General features: G+C 26.4%; 1 protein-coding gene across 4 annotated transcripts; it reads right to left on the reverse strand.

Annotated features, from left to right (window-relative positions):
* Positions 1–6512: 6512 nt before the first annotated feature.
* Positions 6513–22481, reverse strand: LOC113551146 (glycerol-3-phosphate acyltransferase 1, mitochondrial). Of its 4 annotated transcripts, XM_026953197.1 has the most exons (15): positions 21502–21716; positions 21349–21431; positions 11516–11816; positions 10234–10395; positions 9983–10152; positions 9685–9918; positions 9430–9608; positions 9122–9357; positions 8563–8695; positions 7931–8115; positions 7725–7872; positions 7406–7620; positions 7210–7317; positions 6902–7094; positions 6513–6789 (listed from the first exon to the last, which is right to left on the reverse strand). In XM_026953197.1, exons 2-15 carry the CDS (start codon positions 21360–21362, stop codon positions 6602–6604), a joined length of 2466 nt encoding a protein of 821 aa, XP_026808998.1. In that variant the 5' UTR covers positions 21363–21431; positions 21502–21716; the 3' UTR covers positions 6513–6601. The 4 variants fall into 4 exon arrangements, with proteins under 4 accessions (XP_026808998.1, XP_026808996.1, XP_026808997.1 ...); XM_026953195.1 differs by lacking the exons at positions 21349–21431; positions 21502–21716 and adding an exon at positions 22374–22481; XM_026953196.1 differs by having other exon boundaries at positions 21349–21716.
* Between the last annotated feature and the right edge of the window lie 337 nt (positions 22482–22818).

The following is a 22818-nucleotide window of genomic DNA, read 5'->3' on the forward strand; positions in this document are numbered from 1 at the left end:
ATTAAAATACAGAGTGGCCAATAATATTCACGCATTATTAATTTGTATTTAAGTTAGTTAAAAAAATTAACGCTGTTAAATTTTAAATAAAATAAATAATAAAGACACCAAATTTTGCATTAGGGATTGAATCGACAGGTAATAAATTAATAAGTGATTTTTAAATAAGAAGTTTGAAAATGTATACTCAAAAATATTGCATTTAACAATTATGTAGTACATGCGTTTTTATAGCTACTAATTTAGACTTACAATCAAATGTTCACAAATTAATACAATTTATTGTTGACAATAGTAAATTATTTCACTTTCAGTGAATACAAAAGATCAACCGTTGGAAAAATACAAGATGTACCTAAATAATTTTATCAATAAAAAGAGTATCTAAGTAACAACAAAAATAATCATAAAAACTCAATGCTTAAGATGTAAATAATAAATATGTATTCACTATTTTGACTTAAGCATGTTATGTTTTAAATGAATACTCGTATAAGATATGTGCCAATCATATCAGTACCTATTTTAACAATATATGGATAATAAATATATCTATAATCTATATCTATATTGTAATAACTATGAAAATAAGTAATAAATTAGTTCTAAAAATAATATTTCTACAAATACGTAAATACCTTCGATACTACTTATTTATTAATATAATGCTATATGTAGTTAACCTTACTATATCAATAAATACTATTTAAAGTACGATAATATCTATATAGGTATGTGGTATAAGTACAATATGACGTAGTAAATGACGTTTTAATAACTAATTAAATAGTACTCAAATAATTGGTGTGCTAACCTAATTAGTCATCCAATATTTTCATTACACATTTTAAATAACTTAGCGGAGGCTAGACGAAACAACTTCAATAAAATAATTAATAATTGGCAAAAAAATTTTAAAAAGCAATATTTATAAAGTATATTAAGTGATTCCATTGGTTTGACGTTAGATTCACAAGATTGATGAACCTAATAATATTCAAAAATGTAATTTTCACTAATTGTTCTCAATACAATGCGTGATATTGATATGATGTATAAGTGACAGACAAAGACATCGAATGTAAACATAGTGCTCACACTATGACGGATACTTCAAAATGATAAAATTATATTTAATAGTGTAAACTGTAGGAAGTACCCATTCAAAATTGAACTTTCAACAGCTAGATACCATTAAATAAAAATCATACAGGTTAGTGTTATTGGCTTATTGCTTATTGCGAAATTATTTTTTTTTACTACGTGCATACTGTGCATTGTATCATGCAGATAAATAAAAGTAGTATGTGGTGTTCACTTAAGTATAAATAAATAATGTGTATATAGTCTTAAAAGTAAATCTAAATAAACCCGAAGTATTTATATTATTTTATTATAATGATAAACGATGATAAAAATGAATTCCTAGAAATTGACGAATTCCACGGCTACTAAATCGTATTAATTATATACCTAGGTACCAGTAATCTAATAAAGATTATTTAGTACACACTACACATATTTCCAAATTTAAGTGCTCTTCAGTTAATTTGAAAATCATAAATATTCATGTACCTACTATATTGTACATATTATATAACACACAAAAACTATGCGTGCTTATTAAAATTATCTAGCATCTAATTACTAAAATTTAAATAGCTTATGGCATTAAGTTATTATAAATCACTCGACATTTTATATTAATATAAAATATTGATATTATTTTCTTTGTTTAGGGGAATTCATTTTACGTATTAAAATTTGTAATTTTAATGACTTATATCAAGTAATTAAGGTTACCGCTTACTGTAAGTAAATCCTTATAAATCCAGCACTCACAGAACTTTGTTAAGGTTTTTGATTCCACTTATTAACATGAGATTATTACCAATGTTTGCACAACATTTTATTATTTATTCGAACACGTAAAACCGAAATAAACGTATTAAAATTAAAATTAAAATGTTCGTACACATGACGAAATCGTGGCCTGCTATTATCAGTGGTGTAAATAGCGGCGAAACTACAGAACCACTCTATAATAAAGGTACCATCGGTCACTGGCAGAGGCAGACAATGCACGTCATAAGTCCAGCCAAATATGTGCGAGTTAAAATTTCAAAAATTCCACTTTTATAAAAATTATTTTCCACAAATAAAGTACTGCAAGTGTCACATTAAGTACACATTCAAATCCGTCCCTTCGAATAATGTAAACCTACCTCCAAATTCAATTTTCAAACCACGAACTCATACATGGCGTACGTAGTATGTGTAATGTCTGTCGACTGCCAATTCCAGTTTTTGGCGTCAATATGCCAAATTATAGGAGTGGAGGAGTAGGCAACGAATCAATTTATAAAAAAAAACTAAATAAGAACCAACGAAATTGTATTATGTTTAAATAGATAATTTAACATTTTTCAATTTATTATTATATATCTATACTTATACGTTACATCACACTAAATATTACTAACTAATGTCAGTAAAATAATAAGTTATTATTATTTATATCAACAAAATAAAAAAATTAATGTTCAATGTAAAAATATTATTATCAACAACTTTTGGAAGATTGTAGAATCTCTAGCATTACTAAAAAATAATGCACCAATCGTAAAATATAATGGACGATCCTATACTATCAAAGCACTTATAATTCTAAAAAATATTCCTGTAGGTAGTGGTACCTAATGATTTTTTTATGTTGATACGATCAAAATATCAAAATTATGATATACAATTAATTTATAGAACAAAAAAAAATTTTAATACAGGAGATAATAAATAATCGATATCAACCCGACAAGATTAAGAATATTTTTACCAATTTTTGGAGTCACAACAAAATTAAATGCAAAAAAGAATTTTATTAAAATATTAAACTAATTCAAAAATATTAGAGATAACTAAAACTGTAAAAATAAATCCTATATAAATGATTATCCTTATCTAATTCAAGAAAAAAAGGCGAATAAGTGGGTATCGAGTGGGCCACTGTAATGAATTTGTGTTAAATCTGAATTCAATGATGTAATATACTAATATAATTGTATACGAAAAACGATTGTGAGTGAATAAGAGAGCCATTAACTTGTACACAAACAGTGATTTGGCGTAGAGTCGTCAGTGGTGTAAGCAATCACTAAAAATTATATCTACCTACTATCTCTTTCGTATAACACATGAATCTATGTGCAGAAGCTTACTGTAAAATTGTTCTTTCTTGTTTAGTGTTTACCACACTCACAAATGGTAAAATTAACATATTTGTCATAATCATTAATCATCAATCATAAAAAAGAAATATAAATATAAATATTATACAAAATCGTTTAAATAATTGATTATAACCATTAAATAAATAGAATGTCGACTATATTGGCTACTAAGTAATAATATTTTGAAGTTGGAAGTCAATGAGTGGCGGTGTAACTGATGAAAATCCAAGCTCAAATTTAATGCTGTCGATTAAAACATTTAAAACCACAATTGATCGTATACTTATGTTACACATTTGAAAATCACTTATATATATGACAGTATCACCACCCGGACCCGACTACCCCTTAAATAATTTTTTAATATATTAATATAAATTATAATATACTAATTCCAAATTCCAATGTGTCATAAGATATGTGCTTATACTGGGTTTTTATTAGACTTGCTATATTTCTCTATTTATTATCATTCAGTACACACTTCTAGAAATGGTTCATATATTCATCTAAGCACTCTACTTTCAAAACGAGATTCAGTACAATAAATTTGAATAAATTTAATATTTGTGAATTAAACCTTTTACCCTAAATAGTGTTGTGGTTGATTAACATGAAAAAGAAAGCTGGTAGTCAGAAATATAATAAAATTGAATAAAAATAATACAATAATATCAGCGTCATCTAGCGCCGGAAATAAGTAATGGTCGCGTATAGTTCTTTTCATACAACATCAATAGTTAAAATGTCGACAAAAAACACTAGTACCAAATTATTGTCCTAATGGCTAACTCTGAAGACCATATTATTAGTTCAGTTTAAAAAATAATCCCGTCTACGTCGTGAACAATTCAGTCGTCTGTGCGTTATGTCGCATTTTGAAACGCCATAATACCTACTATATAAATACCTAACCTAAGTACCTTTTTGATTTAAAAAAATATTTTACATTGTGGAATGTGTTATAAAAAAAACTTACCAAGTTGAACGTTGTAAGGACATAAAAAAAAACTCTTGGTCACGTAAATACGACAAAAAATCTATTAAATTAATTAGTCAATATTAATACATCACGTATCGGTAATCGCTGATCGACGTTTGCTAACTTACGCTTAAATAATGATCACCGATATCACCAAACTCGTACAAAAAAAAAGACAAATCTATGAATAAAACTTCAAATAATCACAAATCAAATGCAGCAATCGCATACAGTACGTATCAAGTGACGTATTCAATTCATCCAGTGAAGTGGATGATTCTGACTTCACTTATCCTAAAACAACAAAAAAACCAACGTATCGTCAAAAAATTTGACTGATCCCAAGCTATTGTTCGTAATAACTAATAGATATTCTGAACTTACTTTAAATAAAAAAAAACCACACGAATTGCGCCTAGGTATAAATACCAAAATTAATACCGGAACTCCTGAAGTAAATATAACGATACTAAAATTAATTACCTCCGTCTATATTTGTCCGTGTAGTATTGAATTTTGTTAGCTTTAGACAACGTTTGATTTCCTTAATTGGTTCAGTTAACTTTCTATTCAAATTTCAAATCATCTTAAAATGTACTAAAAATTCAAACGATCAATCTAAACTCGTACAGAAAAACAATTTACTTTTTGAGGGAGAAAAACGCCCAATTCCACACTTTTCAACCACAAGAAAACAAAACTTTTATTTTTTAGTATAGTCGTTCGAAATCTGCATTCGTCAACATCAACTACGGAACTACGGAAGTCTCCATGCCATCGAAATTAACAATAACAATTTTGGTGCAACAAGTGGCAAATGTTCTCCAGAAGGTAACAAAACTAAACTTCTATTTTTTGTCGACCTGAAACCGACGTTTAATTTTACTATAAATCAACTTCCGTACATATTTAATTCAATTTAATTAACATTTTAAAATTCTTGATACCTACTCATAATTTTAAAGGATTTAAGAGTTGAATTATAAAAAACTTGAAGTAATTTTCAAGTAAGCTTCATAACAAATTCAAATATTTTATAAATAATTATATCTAATAGATACCTAACTAACAATTAAACAATTAATAATTGTACCGAACTTGATAAAAATTTTAAAAAAATCTATTTTAAAGTTATAACTTACTTCAAACTCTATTTTCAAAAAAATAACTATAAATAATATTTGTTTCCTATATTGAATATTATTGTACCAAGGTACAATACAATTATGCACATTTTACCTTTAAGCCTACAAAATATACACCATAAATGCAAATAATATTTTATATTGTTGGCTTGAATTATTAAGATTTAAAAAATTTACCTACAGTATAGTATCTATGAATATTACACTTCTATCACATTCTTATTGTTTAGTACAAAATTAACAGTAAAGTTTAATATAGGTACATACATAATATATTGTATTATATACAAATACAATCGTGTGGTTTTTTGCAGATCAAAAGGTACATACACTCATTGTGTACTCTATTCTGAATAAAAGGCGACCAGTTTTCATCAGAAGGTAAGACTATACCCATTTGTCAATCCCACCGACTACCGTGTCACAGCACTATCTATCACCAAACACTATCTGTACGCCTGCTATGTAATAAAGCTACGCCAATGCGCACAGATTGGCCACTGAGGTCTCATCTCATTCCAAAGAGAATATATTTACCTACATAAAAATATATATAAAAACTTTACTCATTTTAGATATATATATATATTTTATCCTGTTCAATACTAGTCTGTGTAGTGATACAATTTTACAATCACAACATAAAAACGTACAAATGAAAACTATTTGAAATAAATTTTGAGTTATAGCAACAAACAAAAAACATTTTAAATTACTCATATTAGGTACCTAGATTACCATTGAAAAAAAGGAATTCATTATTAAATAATCATACAACTTAAATAAAATAACTTGGAAAAAAAAGTCTCGATCTTTTATTAATATAATACAAGGTTCCTGTCTTTGGACATAGATTTATTTTAAAGATTTAGCTTTTTATACAATATTTAATACAATTACAGAACTTAAAAATAAAGTATCCCAATTTTAGAAAGTTAAATATAACAAATATTTACATTTATATAATATATATATTATTTTAAATTTAATATTTAAAGATAAAAAAAAAAAACAAAAATTTATTTTGAATATCATAGTTTGAGCATGTCTGAAAATTATTTATAAATTAATACATTTTTTTTAATTTACAAATATTATGTAATCTATGTCTTTTAATAAATACTTAAAAATGTTAATATTACATAACATTTTAGAATGAAACCAGTTAATCCAATTGTAATTTAATAACTGTACAATTTAGTTTTAAATAAGATAACATAATTAAACACACATTACTTAATACAACTTTAAATTATTTGCTTTACAAATTCTTCAATATATTCTGACATATTCTGCATTCCAGTATTTACCTCACTGGATTGGTCATTAACAACATGTAATGTCTTAATATTGTCTTTTGTTGTAATTTGTAAACAATTAAATCTTTCAAACGCTAAAAACGAATGTTTTATGGTATCCACAGATATACTTTCACCTGCAAACATATTTTAATAGAAATTAATTGTTTAATGAAAAATAAGAAGGTATGCCTATATTTATACAAAAAATATGATTTGATCTAAATTTGTAAAAAAAAAATAAATTACCACATGACAAAATACCCTCTTCTAAATTTTCATGCATTTGGTTTAAAATTGTTTGTATATGCTCACGTTCTGTCACTGAATTTTCTGACAAAGCAAGAAAACTTCCAGCACTTTCAGCCATACATTCTAAGTATGGCATCATAACTGATCGATAAAAATGTAATCTATTCAAACTATCTTCATTAATGTTAACCTAAAATTGAGAAGAATTTTATATATATTAAAAAAAAAAAAAAACTATATAATAAGGATTATGATGAAAAAAAAAATGATGTAAGTTATACAAAATCATCAATAAAAAAACTTACGCGATATTTAACATCAATTTCAACATGTGGCTGTGGATAATCATCATCATCGGAATCACAATTTAACAATTTTGCTAAATTATGGCCATGTCTCTCTTCTTCGAGCATCTATAAAATAAAATAAATTATTATATTATATAATAAACAAATATGCTACAATCGGCTAAATAGAAATAATAATCAATTGCCAAAATACCATATCGATCAAAATAATTTCCTCTTCCTCGAAATTTCTAATCACTGTTTCCACAATATCATCAAGACTATCACAAGGTTTAATAAAAACAAAATCAAATTGTAATAAATTGATAAGAAATAATACGTCTTCAACCAATTCATTCCTTGAGATTTTTGTTTCTGTTATAGTTTTGTTCAAAAAATCCATACCGACTAATTTACATATTGAAAGAGCTGTAAAAATTAATTAAGATTAATACACAACAAAAATGAAAAATAAATATAAAATGCCAATCTAAAAATATTACATTAATGTATATATTATACTTAATACTGACCCACTATTGATTGATGCATAAAATGGGAAATAAGATTATTTGCGTAATATGACAGTTCTATTAAGGCTGATACATCGAGAATTGGTTTAATAAAATAGCCCTCGTCAGTATTTTCATATACAACTAATTTTGGCCCTAAAAGATTAATCTGAAACAATAATAAACTTGTAAGATATTTTATTACATATTTTTCATCTAATACTTACTGCATGTTTGATAACTTCTATGGACCTTCCACTGAAACCAATATCTCTATCGCCTTGAGTCAATTTACTACGCAAATTCAATATATCCTTAGCCAATTGTTCTAAAGTAGTACCATTTCTATACTTATTCAAAAGTAAAAAGCACACTGCATGTGTTGACATTATAGGAGTTGATTTCCAACAATCTATAAAATACTACATTTCTTTAATATGAAAAAAGGATTTTTGTCGTCATTTAAATTTTATAAAAAAACTATAAATAAATAATATGAACATGTCATAAATTATAAAATTGTTTTATTAGAATATTTTTATTCTTGGAAACTACAAGATTTATTTTTCTATAAGTATTTTACCTAAAAGTTAAAATAATAAATAATTTATTACTATATTATTTTTTATTAAAATTGTTTAAACAAAAAATATTACCAATAGGTTTTGATATTATTTTTTCTAAATTAAAATTTAACTTAATTTAATTAAGATTAAAGAAATATCATAAGCTCAATCCAAAAAACACATTCACAAAAAAAATTAAAAATAACGTTACGAGAACCATAAATATAATACAATATAAATTAGGTTTTTAAATAGTCTAATTTTTATCATCATTTAAAAAAAAATAATATTACCATAAACAATATGTTTTGCCATTTTGTCTACTGTATTTTTATAAGAAATAGTTGCAGACATCACTTCCATACCATTCTTATTTAATGATTCATTTTCTAATTGTGTCAATTTATCAATTGATTCATATAAATCCTAAAATATGATATAAAAACAATATGTTACAAAGTTAAATCAATAATATACAACTATAAGTATAAGTTTAATATACTCAAATCAAAATCACTTATAATGAAATCCAAGGAACTGAGTTTGTTTCAAAAGATATTGGGTGATATTTTTAATATATCTAATATTGAATGAAAATATCAAATATATGTTAATAATTTAACTAATATTATGTTTGTTTTTAAATTTATTTATAGTTAAATTTAGTTAAATAAAAGCCTATAGTATAACTTGTATTCAAAAAATAATTTTTGTCATTTAAAAAAGTTCTTAAATAAGTTTGTATTATTAAATTAAAAATGCAGTTATTTTTAATTATTAACCTCAAATTCAAACTGCATTTATTCTTTTATAACTATTTTAGTATATTATGATATAATATATTAAACATACTCGTAATCTATAAGGCTTATTAAAATCCACTCTCATAATTCCATAGTGTGAGCAAATAGCTTTAATGAATGTTGATATTGCAACAAAAAAAGTTTCCTTCTTTTTTGGTTGGCCAAGTTGTTCTCTCACAAAATTACCTTCCAATATTCGGTCGTAATTCATAGAAACAGGGATAATCCACGCATCTTCAATAACTTTTTCACGGTAAGCATCCACTATGATACTCAATAAACCAGCTATATATGAAAATCAAATAATTATACACGACTTAAGCAATAACTATACATTTTTATATTTAATTATCACACCTTTAGGTACGCCACACTTTCCACTTCTAGTTCTGGCACCTTCTAAAAAGAATTCTATATGGTGTCCATTTTTCATACTGTTTTTAATATAACTGCTCAAAACTGACCAATACAATTGATCTTTTTTTGTATCTACATGTCTCTTGATGTAAAACGCTCCCAAAAAACTCAACAGTTTACTAAAAAAAAAAATAAAACAAATTAGCATTTTATCTTCATGATATTTTTTATTTATCAAAGAAGGATATTATGTACCTAATGAAGAAAACCCTAAGGTTCTCTCCAGCCGCTACTAGAGGTGGTTTGATGTTATTCATCGTCAACACTAATCCCAAAAGTATATAGTCCATGTGACTCTTGTGCAACGGTAAATAAATAACGGGTAGGCCACTCTGTTCTACTTCCCTGACCCTGTCGATTTGAGAAGGCTGGACCACGAGGCTAGTCGCCAACAACGAGATCACCCGGTACGTGAACCAACCGATTACCCTACAAAACACAGTCAATAATTATACACATACATCGCAGTAGAACGGAAAACAAACGAATTTACTTGTAGACCCAGTTTTTCGCATTTGCACTTATGACCGTTAGTATGCGCCTCGTGTTTGCTTGCTGTGTTCTCGTCTCTTCGTCAAATCGGCTATCGCCGTCCGCCGAATCATCACACACATTACGTGCGACTGTGCTAATTGCTTTCACTACAACTTCATCTTCCAGAACCTTTAGGAGTTATAATTCAATAAATTAATTACCGCGCATGTATGCATACAACAAATGTAGTATTGTGTCTTGTGTACCTACTTCGTCATATATGTATTTGTACTCTTGGCTTTTGAGCTGATAGAAAAACTTTAAATCGTCGACAAAACTACCAAACATTGACTTTTTAACGGCGCCGATGTTGTATATGTCCAATAAGTTCTTTAAATTCGATACGACTCGTTCATTACCCCTCGACGTGTTCTAGAAATCAAAAGAAAATATTATAATATAAACGGCATAGATCAGTGATCAGCAACCGACAGCTCGTGGGACAATTCCATACTTATAATATAAAACTACAAGGTAAAAATTAACTTATTCCTGATACATGGTCTCAAGTTTTTTTAAGTAAAGTTGAAACTTTTATTTTCTCACCTTGAAAAAAATGAATTAACATAGTTTTAATTTCATTATTTTTTAATTAATTAATTATATAGCTGTTAAATTGTAACATTTTTACATGATAATTTTTAAAATAAGACTAAAATTTTTAAATTTCCTCTGACATGGCCCACAAAACTTTTTACATTTTTGAATGCGTCCCCAGAGTTTAAAAAGGTTGCCGACCACTGGCATAAATTATGTAATACAAATGTATGAAGTAGGTACATATGTACCTACATATGCAAATGCTAGCAGCGCATTACCGTATACCTACCGCGTTAATAAATAATAATAATAGGAATTTTAAATACCTTTCATAATATGAGTCTTTTTGTATGTTTGATAACTTTTTTAAGTAAATAGAAACAGGAGTTAACTAACTGTACTTAAAATGACCTTTACATAATACATATATCAATTGTTTTCAAAATATGTGAAGGTCGGTTGACCAGTTGTGCTAAATAATAATATATCTATTGGTAATTTATACTTATAGAATACATAAAAATAATATTTATTAAATTTAAATGTATACACTGACCGCAAACTATAAGAAGAACAATGGTACATGGAACATTGGTATCAACTAATCCTGAAATATAAATTTTATTTTAAGCACAACTAGTCTCATATAAGTACCTATATATTATAATACTATTTGGTTCGTGATATTAACAGTGTTATTTTATAACTAAAAAGCAATAAGAATCTTAGGCGCTAACAGTGTCTGAATCCACAAATTACTACCGTGAAGTTATTCTGAAATTTCAAAACCTCAAATGCTGTAAATATGTGAGATCTTCATTGGAAGGAAGGAGCATTATACAACAGTTAAGGGAGATTATTATAGGATATTTGTATACATATGTTTCTCAAGGTTTGTTTGCCACACCATCATGTAAATAAAAGGAAAAAAACATCAAATACTCATACTCACGGGTATGCAGATCGGACAACCCTGTCCTGTGGATGGACGCAATCGGCTCTGTCTCATAATTTCCCATTTCCAATGTTTGGATTGGCACAGTTGTTTTACATTGAACACAAAAGATTTGCGGGCTTTTGGACGATATCGCTGAAAACCTTGTGTGTCGTCAGTGGTATTGGAGGATTTTTTGTTCACCGGCACTATGTATATACTACATCTGCCGTTGTCCTGCGGTCCGTTTTCTGATCTGGTGTACTTGTTGTAAAGGTTTTGAAAACCAGTTGATAGCGTTTCCACCATCTCGTCAGATCTTGTGGAGAAAAAAGAAAAAAAAGGTAAGTAGCGATAATCGGCAGTGGATATACGAAAAATAGCGTTGGACCTTTGCCAGTGACGCGGTAGCGACTACACGACGACGACACGCCGTCACGAATGCGACCGCCGTCGCCGCCGCCGTCGACTGGTAAGGAAATTCTAAAAGTAGTGTTTGAAAATATTGCCACCGCGCGATTATGTGTATACGTTACGAGTGCAGTAGGTATAAATGGTTCAATGAACTACAGGCACGCGCAAACTGCCACTATTTTTTCATTTTACGGTATCGAAATTATAAACAGTTTCCTTTTATTCGTTGGTATAAGGTATATTAAATTTATTTAATGTTTCCACGGCACACGGTCTATACTATGTTACATAAATTTAGGGGATTTGAAACGGTGATTTGCCATCTTTCTTTGTCTATAATATACCTAATATATGTCACACTGTGCAACACGGCAGATTATTAGACGCGTTTTCGTTCAAACGTATCGATTGACCTAGTGAAACGATGATACTTCTGAAAATAGATTTGAATAATATATTATTAAGACTGCTAGAAATTTTTCGAGTTTTTGATCGCGACGTCTCTACAAATTGAGATACTTACTACAATTTCAATTTTTTTATAAACTTTTAAGACTTGTTTAAATTTTTAGAAGAATAAAATCAAATCGCCGAAAAATCGATCTCGAATAGACTTGATGGTAAATTCAAACTTGTTTTCAAAATTCGTATCACTTAAAATCCCTTTATTGTAGATCAATCGGTAAATATTGGATGAAAGCACATAAACATAAATATTTATTTGATGCACGTATTAGACGACAACTAAAAATTACAACTCACAAACATCATATAAGAACGTTGCTATAAGGACTTACGAATAGAAAATATTACTGTTAACAAGTAAACATATTTTACACAAATCAATTATCTAGATTTATTATGAAGAAAAATACACCAATATTATAATGCACATAGATTTAGGTATACATATCTCTGATACATTTTCTATATATTATACATATCATTTAATATTATATTAACTATATTATTTATTGAAACAAAAATTTTTTGACAGTCTGAGAAAAATATTTTTTTAATAGGTAATTAATAGTACCTAAATAAATATATATATATATAGATGTATATAATTTTAAAATATTACAATTTAAACGTCGTCATATTTGTGATAACGTTAAATATTGAAAATTACGAAATTAGATAAAATATTGCAGTCATACATATGTTCACTTATTTTAGTAATTGCTATAAAATAATTATCACTTATTTACTAATCGTAATATGTTTATTGTAATTTTATATTAAGACATGTATAATCGTGATACAATAGCTATATGAAATAAATGCACAAGTTAGATTAATTAAAATAATACAATAAATGACACAAAGATATTTTCGGTTCTACAATTTGTCAAAAAATCTATTTTATTTATGAAACTTTCATATTTTACTCGATATGGACAAAGACCAATTTTAATTTAAAATCTTTAGACAAATTCAGTTTTAAAGATCGTAGGTACTGTTTTGTATAATAATATACAGGAAGAAGAAATCAGCAAAACGTAATACCCATTCAGCCCATTCGTTACCTCATAGCAAAAAAAAAAAACAATAGATTATTGCGTTCTTCTTCGGGAACTATGATATCATTGAAAAAAAACCACAAACACGTGTAATATTATTCACAAATTAAGTCAAAACAATTATAATTATATTATTCGGGAAACGACCAAATTATGTATTGTACATTTTTTTTATATATAACAATATTCTCAAAAGTAAATTATTGCGTTCAAATATATAACGTCCACATGAAACGATATCAACGTCGCGACTGCAGCTGCTGTGGTTTGGCGGTCAATAAAAACGCCACAGTATATCACTTAATATATTAGATGCTCCGCTGCAACTGAAATGATCGACGCGCGCGAAGGCTAGATCAATCAGCCTTCGTGATGTAGACGTATATAATTTAAAGATAGCGTTTTAGTCGTTGTATATATACGGTGTATACCTCCAGCCGCCAATGATACTGCCCCGTCCTACGAAACGATTACAAACTCGAAATCGGTGAAAGTAATAAAAATAATAAAAAATAACATAAACACTGCGAATATTGGATACCTAACGCTATACGAATATTAAAATAAAAAATAACTATTCGACCATCCGACCGACCATTATGCTGAGTAATTGACGGCACACCGGCACGGTATGACAATAATTAACGTCCGGCTAAATCCCACTTGGTAACCCGCAATGTCGATAAAAACACTGGTGTTAAGGAATACTTTCAAATGCAAAAAAAAAACTATCATCGCTTTTCAACGTTCGACCCGAATTCGTCACGAGATAAATATTTTTTTTTTATTATAAGGATAAATTTATAGGTAAATCATAGGTGGCCAGTATAAAAACGGTCAAGTGTTAGATAGCCCTTTTAAATACCGGTACTCGAATACTTTTCAACACCGATGTGGCGCGTATTGCGTATTACACGAGTTCGGCACGAATTTAATTAATAATATAATAATGTATGAATAAGTACAGTGTGCATAATGCATGATATTTTATGCAGTTACATAGTTAATTGTATCATAAATGTATAACTTACGAAACCGCATCGCTCGAGCTGCAGCGTATATTTTATAGTAGTTCCGTTTTATGTAATGTAGTTTTTAGAAACGATTATCTACCGTAATTTATAACGTCTAGTGTCATATCAATCATTATATTTATCAATGTTTACTATAAAATAACGCGTATGTGTTATAAATGTAATCTCATTGATTTTCAATAAAAGTAATATAATATTGTATTATATTATGATAATAACAATGACCGTTGATTATTATTAAGTATTGGACAAAATAATAAATTACTATTATATGACACAATATATATGCATAAAATAGAATAAGATTGTTTTACGGCAGTAGCATAATATAATATATGTTATCAAGCATTATATTTAAACGAGCATTTTACTAATGTATGGTCTTTAAAAATAATTATGACAATTCAAATATAATATTTAAATCTAATTAAACTAAGAAAAAAATTAAATTTTAATACGATTTTTCCATTGGTCGTTGATTATACTATATAGGTTCCACTTTTCCTAGTATATTATTATTCCATTGTATTAAAAAACAACAAAAATAAAACTAATTATACACAACCTATGAACCTAAATTATTTTTACAACTATTTTTTATTTACACAAATAATAAATTTATAGACAATATTTTAATTAAAACAAAAAAACATCAATTAGTAATTAATTTATTGATATAACCTGCAGGGTAGTAGCAGTTTTTAAATTGTACACCATGAGCTCATGTCAAGATTTTTTTCTTTTTTCATGATCCATATACGAACAAAAAACATATAATTTATAATTTATTGTAATTTCATTTTGTTAATTTCAATTTCAATTTTACGATAATAATTTGTGTCTATTTATAAATTCTCATTTTATATATTATTAAAAACTTATAAAGATTTTATCCTCGCGTGTGTTATGTAAGTCTAACAAACACACAGCAAGGCAAATTTGCGTTCAGTAGAACTCGTTATGAGTTCTTAGCTTTAATATTAGAGTAAATTTACAAATCGTTAAAGTTAGAAGAAAGAACATTATCTGTTTCGATATTTTAAATTTTTAAATAGATATGAGCATTTTAAAATGTACAAACATTTATAATTTTAAGATGATCATAATTCGCTGTAAAATTAAAATATAAATAAAAACCTATGAGGTTCACTAAATAATATTCTTATTTTTAAATTTGGTAATAGGCATATTCACTCCAATATATTAAGCTACATCCCGTAGTATCCTCTATACTTATTTAACTAAATATTTTACTATTAAAAATAAAAATTGTGTCCGGACTTTTTGTTTAACCGTTATTAACATTTACCAAAATAGAAGACTGTTCAGAACGAATTTTAAATTGTATACTGTTTAAACTAGTATTCATTTTTTATTTACACTCCTCGACCCTCATTGAATTCGCCACAACAACTGAATTCAGTCCAAAAAAGAGCACCATCACCGGCTAAAAAATTTGGAACCACTGTCAGTTAGTGAAACATATTTACATAATATCAAGCGCATAGGATATTTCTTCATTCATAATTAAAGCCTTATTGTTATATTTATATAAATAATTTATAATAGCATGATTTGATGTATTTTATAAAAACGTATACACATACCTACATAATAGTAAAACCCTCAGCGTTCTACTGGAAAACATTTATAATTTCGACTTTAAGTCTCTTCTGTTAGAAGCATGAAATTATTGCCTCTCGAAAAAAGCAATTAGTTTATATACAATGTATTATATTTAATGATATTCTACAACCATTTAATAGATGTTTATTATTATTAGGTAATGGCTAACTTAGTCACACTTTTCTCTGCCAGGAAAATTCTCAACAACAATTTTAGTTTCCAAACATAATAAACCTCCAAGAGGCTACCTCCTAATATTCTTTCTTCTTTTACTGATAAATTAAAATTAGTATTTCGCCCTTCTTCGCCCAAAATTCTCAAAATAGCCATTCTAAAAAAATATATTTCTTCCAGAAATATAATTCCAAATACTCAATTTCGCTTTTGTGGCTTTTGCCCTTTACCCTCTTATTATTTCACATGCCAAAAATATAGATTATAGTGAGTCATTTCCTATTCTTTTGTTCCGTGAAACACCATTACAATATTTATATTTTACTCTTCTAGACGAGTGTGTCATTTTGAATTTATTCTGTATTATTGCGGTACGATATAACTAATAATAATTGTCTTGTCTAATATTATTAACATCAACATTTTCTCATACTCTCCCATTTTATATTAATCTATCACAAATATACGGTACCAGAGATGGACAAAATTTTAATTTTTACCACATAATAAACGTTTCTTAATATTTCTCATTAAGATGAACTACTTTATTCAAACCAAAACTTTTCTTACCTACCTTAAAAAACTTTTTGCTATAAATAACTTATGCTGAAAGTTCATCAGCATGTCTACAATTTGATTCATTTTAAATTTAAGATTAATTGTTTGCATATTTTAATTAATATGTATATAATTATTAACAATTTATGTAAAAATGAATAAATTCAAACCTAACCTATTCTAAAAAATTGTTTGTATATTTAACAATTTTTTATTACATATAAATCCTAGCCCTAGATAGTAGTAATTGTGTAGGTCCTCAACAATCTCAATATGAGCATACCCCATTTTAGTGTTGAATACCGTGACACACGATACCCAATATGTCAACTAAAGAGAAAGTAATGACCGGTTTGTGCCAAACGATCATGGTCTAACCTCTTCCAATTTAATCTAGTTTTAGTCCGCATATTATACACGTACACAAATTTATTCAATTATTTTAAATATATAATTTCAACCGCTGTGATATTCAATTTTGGTTCTAGTTTAAAAGTCAGGCTGAGCCTTAAGATACGGGGGTTTTAAAAAATCTAGAAAAAGGTATAATAAATTTAATAATACATAGGCATAATTTTGTTTTGATTATTTTGAAAAAATTCTTCAAAATCACGAAAATATATAAGCATACAAGTATTTTATACAGTTAATTAATACAAGGTCGCATATAAGATGTTCACATTGAAACCAAAATATCTAATAAATAATATAATTACAACTATTTTTTAAAGAAATTTAGAGCTCAAATTCGGAACATATTTTAACGATGAAATACGATGTTGATTATTTTGTAATAAATGTTATAATATAAAAACATTACAAGTTGGAACTAGGTATACACAATAACGTTTTAAAAATAAACAGATTAATTTTAAGCTATTACCAATTTATATTATGGTCTATGAGCATATTCACACTACTCTACTAATTTAACAAAATCTGTAATATTGATAGTAAAATAAATTAATTTAATAACAATATTAAAAAAAGATAGTATGAAATATATAGGCTAACAACAGACTGTTTCCGTTTAGAATCGTTTTTCGTACACAATGCTAATACAATTATTATAATATATCATTGAATTCAAATTTAACAAATCCATTGTAGTAAATCACTCGACACTATATTCATAATTAGAATATTTTTCTCAAAATATCAATGTATAAAAATAAAAAAATCGAATTAATGAAAGATTATTCTAAAACGTCTAAAACAAATAATTAACTAGGTACCTACACTATAAAAACTATTATATTTTATTATACAAAATAGTAAAATTATAACTTTTATTTAACTATATTTTTTTAATAACTGATGAAACGAAATATATATTATATTAATTGTACAAAATAAGGACGAAAATTACATTTTAGTTTGTACTGAATTTTTTTTACGTCTCATTAAACATCTAAATATATACCTAATTAAAAATATATGTTAATTGATTGGAAAGTGTATCTAAAAAGACACTATTTTAAATCTTAGGTTTATTTTTAGCTGTTCTAATCAATATTATTGCCTTACTTCTGATTAAAAAATATTAAATATAAATATTACATGTATTTTTATATATTTATAAAATATTATTAATTAATATCAAATAAAACAATTTGTTTAAATTAAATAAATAAATATCAAAAATAGTCATGTTATATAATAATTTTTAAATATTATATATATTTCTATAGATACTGATACTGGTGTACATTTATATTTTTCATCTATATATTTTATACATCTTTTGAGCTTTTGAGTAGTAAAATAATATAAAACACAACAATTATTTTTTATATCATTTAATAAATGATAGTTCTTAAAATTATAAATAAAAAGTATGTATTTTCTACTCAAATCATTATTTAATAAGTTTCCAATTTTCTTTTATTTATCCACGCAATAACAATAACAGTTACAATTAGCATTAGGATAATTTAATATTTTAATTGTTTATTACACAATTGAATTACTAGTACCTACTTTATAATTTAAATATTAAATACTATATTTATATAAAATACTTCATTTTGATACCAAACAACGTCATGAGGTTGAGACAATTGACAAATATTTTTAAAAGTTAAATAAAGTAACGCTTTTAGATTAATAATAGCTAATTAACATTTTTATAAATATACGTATAAGTTTATAAAATGAGAATAATTTATTACGTATTTTACGAGAATCTTTTTATATAGACGCGTTTGTGAATAAAACCACTATTGACGGATTAGCTATAACTATAATATAGCTCAACATCAAGGTGAATTTTTTGAAAAACGATTAGATGGATGTACCAAATAGGTAATCAGAGGGTTCAGATTGAGGTTCAGGTGGTCATAGAGATGGAAAAAAATTCTTTCTTAGTAAATTTATAAGATAAATAATAATACGATATGGAGCGATTCTTTTATCAAACCTAAGTTTTAAATATACTTTCAACTTATAAACTACTCGTCTGGATATCGATTTTTATGTACCGACATACTCCAAAAAATATTTTAATTTAAAACATAAAATAAAAAATTATGCTGTCATAAAATATTTAAAGAAGTACCCTATATAAGAATACCTAACTAAATTATCTATTATTTCAAAATTAATAAAAGAAGAAAATTTTAATACATAACCTAATAAATAAAATATAATAGACGATGTATATGTAAGTATTACATACAGGTTTATTTGAAATTATAAATTAAAAATAGTAAAATGAACCTTCGTAAACCACAAGTGACAAGTGAAATTACCTTAAAACAATTTTATCAGTTTAAATATCATTTTTAAGAAATTTAAACTTGGTTACAATAACCATAACTCACAGTAATCCAAAAATCGCTGGAAGATCAAATTAAATTAATATTAAATTTGAAGAACGAGCACCAAATAACTAAAAATTACAAGTCATTTTATTTTTAGTAAGAAATAAATTTAATATTCATGACGTTTTTGTTCGAACAACAATTCTAATACGTTTATGGATACAATACAGTCAGAGTTTAGTTACAATGTCATACAGAAAATGCAAATTATAATAACACATGTAACGAGTATGAAACAGTTGTAAATTCGACGTACATATAAATGTATAAGTACAGACTTGAATTTTAATATAGTAAAAATTGAATTCATCAAATAAATTATAATAACATATAGGTAATCGACTAGTTCAACCTGAACATTAATCATACATTATACATAATATAAATTAGCTTTATTAATACATAATAATAAGTAGCCGCTTTCTAGTGCCAAAACAAAAATAATGAAAAAATCAGCTGAAACATGAATTTATCTAGATGGACCGCTAAAGTATTATATTTGTTGTACAATAATAATAAACTCAAATGTAATTGTAAAACGATAAATTATTAAATTTAAAAATAATTCTAGATTGAAACTATTAGAGCGATCATAATATTTTATACGTAGATGCAAATTTAAGTATAGTTGACTAATTGGAGTACTAAAATAATTAATGTTTCACAAGCCTGTGGAAGACGAATTTGTAAATTATTTTGTGATTTTTATATATTTTATATAAGGTTTGAAAATATAACATTTCAAAAGTTTTTCTAACCATTTATAAGAAAAAAATTTACCGGTCATTATTTTTTAATGAGTGAAGTTTTCCAACATAAATAAACAATTCAAACGTAAAAAAATTATTTCTCCTCAATAGATTTTTAATATTTTATAATGAATAATTTTAAATATACTAAAAAATTTAAAAATAAAAATTGTTTTATTATTTTATACATATGGTAAAATTTTAAAAATATGTTTGAATTAAGAATAACATTTTTTGTTAAGAAATTTGTTTTTGTAGGGTAACGTAGCTCACGTAATGATAATATACTACAAACCGCCTTAGCTCAGAATCAGTTTTCGTAAACATTGATATATCGTCAAATTTAACACATCTATTACAGTGATCTACTTAATGATGAAGTACGAGTGTACTTTAGCTTTAATACAGTAACAGCAGTTGAGCAGTGCACTGTAAAAGCACAGCGGTTACCTACCTCCCCATGTTTATTAGTTTAAATATATACCAATTTATAGTTTTTCGAGTTTTAGTGTAAAATTTATGATTAGGGATATTCAACATTTCTCAAGAAATTGTGGAAGATCCAATGTAATTAAATTTAATAGGTATAAAATATAAAATAATAGTTTAATGCATAATTCAATCTTAAATTCTTAACTTAAGTTATATGTTTTTAGAATTTGTTCTTATATTTTATATTTAAATTTAATGTTATAGTATTAAGCCCCAAGATAATGTTGTTCGCCGATAGCTGATAATTCATAATTTCCAATTTTTTCATCAATATTGTTTAATCTCAGAAATTTAACTTTCTTAATTGTTAAAAATTAAAATATCAATTAAATTGATTTTTAAGATAAAACGAAAAATAAGGTCATCTTTAAGGGCTTTATTGCACTCATTTAGTACTTTTATGTTATTTTATTGTATTTTTCAGGAAAAGCATAGACATGAGTAATATGGTCTACTTACTTGTGTAAATCCATTATACGCAGGCCTATCGTTCTTTGAACAATTCTCAAAATATATGTTGCAACGGCACTAAAGTATTATTTCTTTTTTTCAAATGACCGAGAATTAGTATCATGTCTGATAAAAATAATTCAGTTAAACTTAATAACTTACAGCAGAGATGGCTGTTGTAAACTAAACGAAAGCGGAGGTGTAGCGCAAAACAACAAAGCGCTACCGCGATGAGAACCGTCATACATTCAGGTATTCGACAGAAAGCGGCTATCTTCGACCATGACGGGAATAACAATAAAACACCGACAGTACAGAGAAACCGCGTCGGTCGAGTTAAACCCGAAATCGAATAAATAAAATTGAAAACGCGCACGGCGTAATATATGTCTGTGGCATAACATAAAGTTTGCATTCGAAATAAATCATCGTTTGCTCTATAATATCGCGAAGTGCATCGGGGCCGACGTTATAATATCCGTTACAATCGTTACATAACCCCATTTTCCTAATATTATAAATATGAGGAACATATGTTTTCGTATTATACCTGTACATTAAACATAGGTAGGTATACGTAATATACATATTAATAGTCCTATATCCATTTCCGCTGACAAATCATTGAATAGTAAATATAAATATCAACGGAGCGCCAACTTTATTACTTTATTACTATTGGACAGTGGATAACTTCGGAATTACATTTCAATATTAGGTACACTGTGATTCATTTATCGAAGAATAATCATTATTTCAAATTTCAATAATTATTAACATATTTGAAAATATTTTTAAATCGTTTTTTTACTTTTTAAAATAAAAATATGCATTTCTTATTTCTAATTACAAAACAGAATATTTTTTGAAGTACTTTGATACATAAGAATCAAATTTTGTATGATAGTTTATGGATTATAATTTAATAAGTATTTAAAGTTTTAATGAGAGGGAGTATAGTGGACTAACATTTTTCAAGGTACCGTATAATACAGTTTAAGCGCCATTAAAAATAAATAAAATATACTACTCACATAAATAACGAAATAAACCAAGTAAAAACAACTGCCATGGTTAACTCATTGACCGGCTTTCATCTTAAACTACATAACTAATAATAGTACTAACTAGTTGCATACCGAATACACATGATGTGAACTATATGTACAGAACATTCTCAGTTTTCATGTATTAGATTTTTACATAATTAACAAAAATAATTGTTAAATCGTAATTTAAAACGTGATTGGAAATAATTAAATAGTAAGCCAAGTAATGTATTATTCAATAATCTATAGTAAACAGTAGAAATTATTATACCAATATTAGAAGTAAAAAAAACATTGCATATCAATCAGCAATGTGTATATAGGTAATAAATCAATACAAATTATTCAGATATTTAAAAAATGTATTTTAATACAGAATTCTTCAACTGCAAATAAACAATATAGTATTATCTCATGTATTAAATACTAA

The sequence above is a fragment of the Rhopalosiphum maidis genome, chromosome 2 (genome assembly GCF_003676215.2).
Source record: "Rhopalosiphum maidis isolate BTI-1 chromosome 2, ASM367621v3, whole genome shotgun sequence".
Classification (NCBI taxonomy): Eukaryota; Metazoa; Arthropoda; class Insecta; order Hemiptera; family Aphididae; genus Rhopalosiphum; species Rhopalosiphum maidis.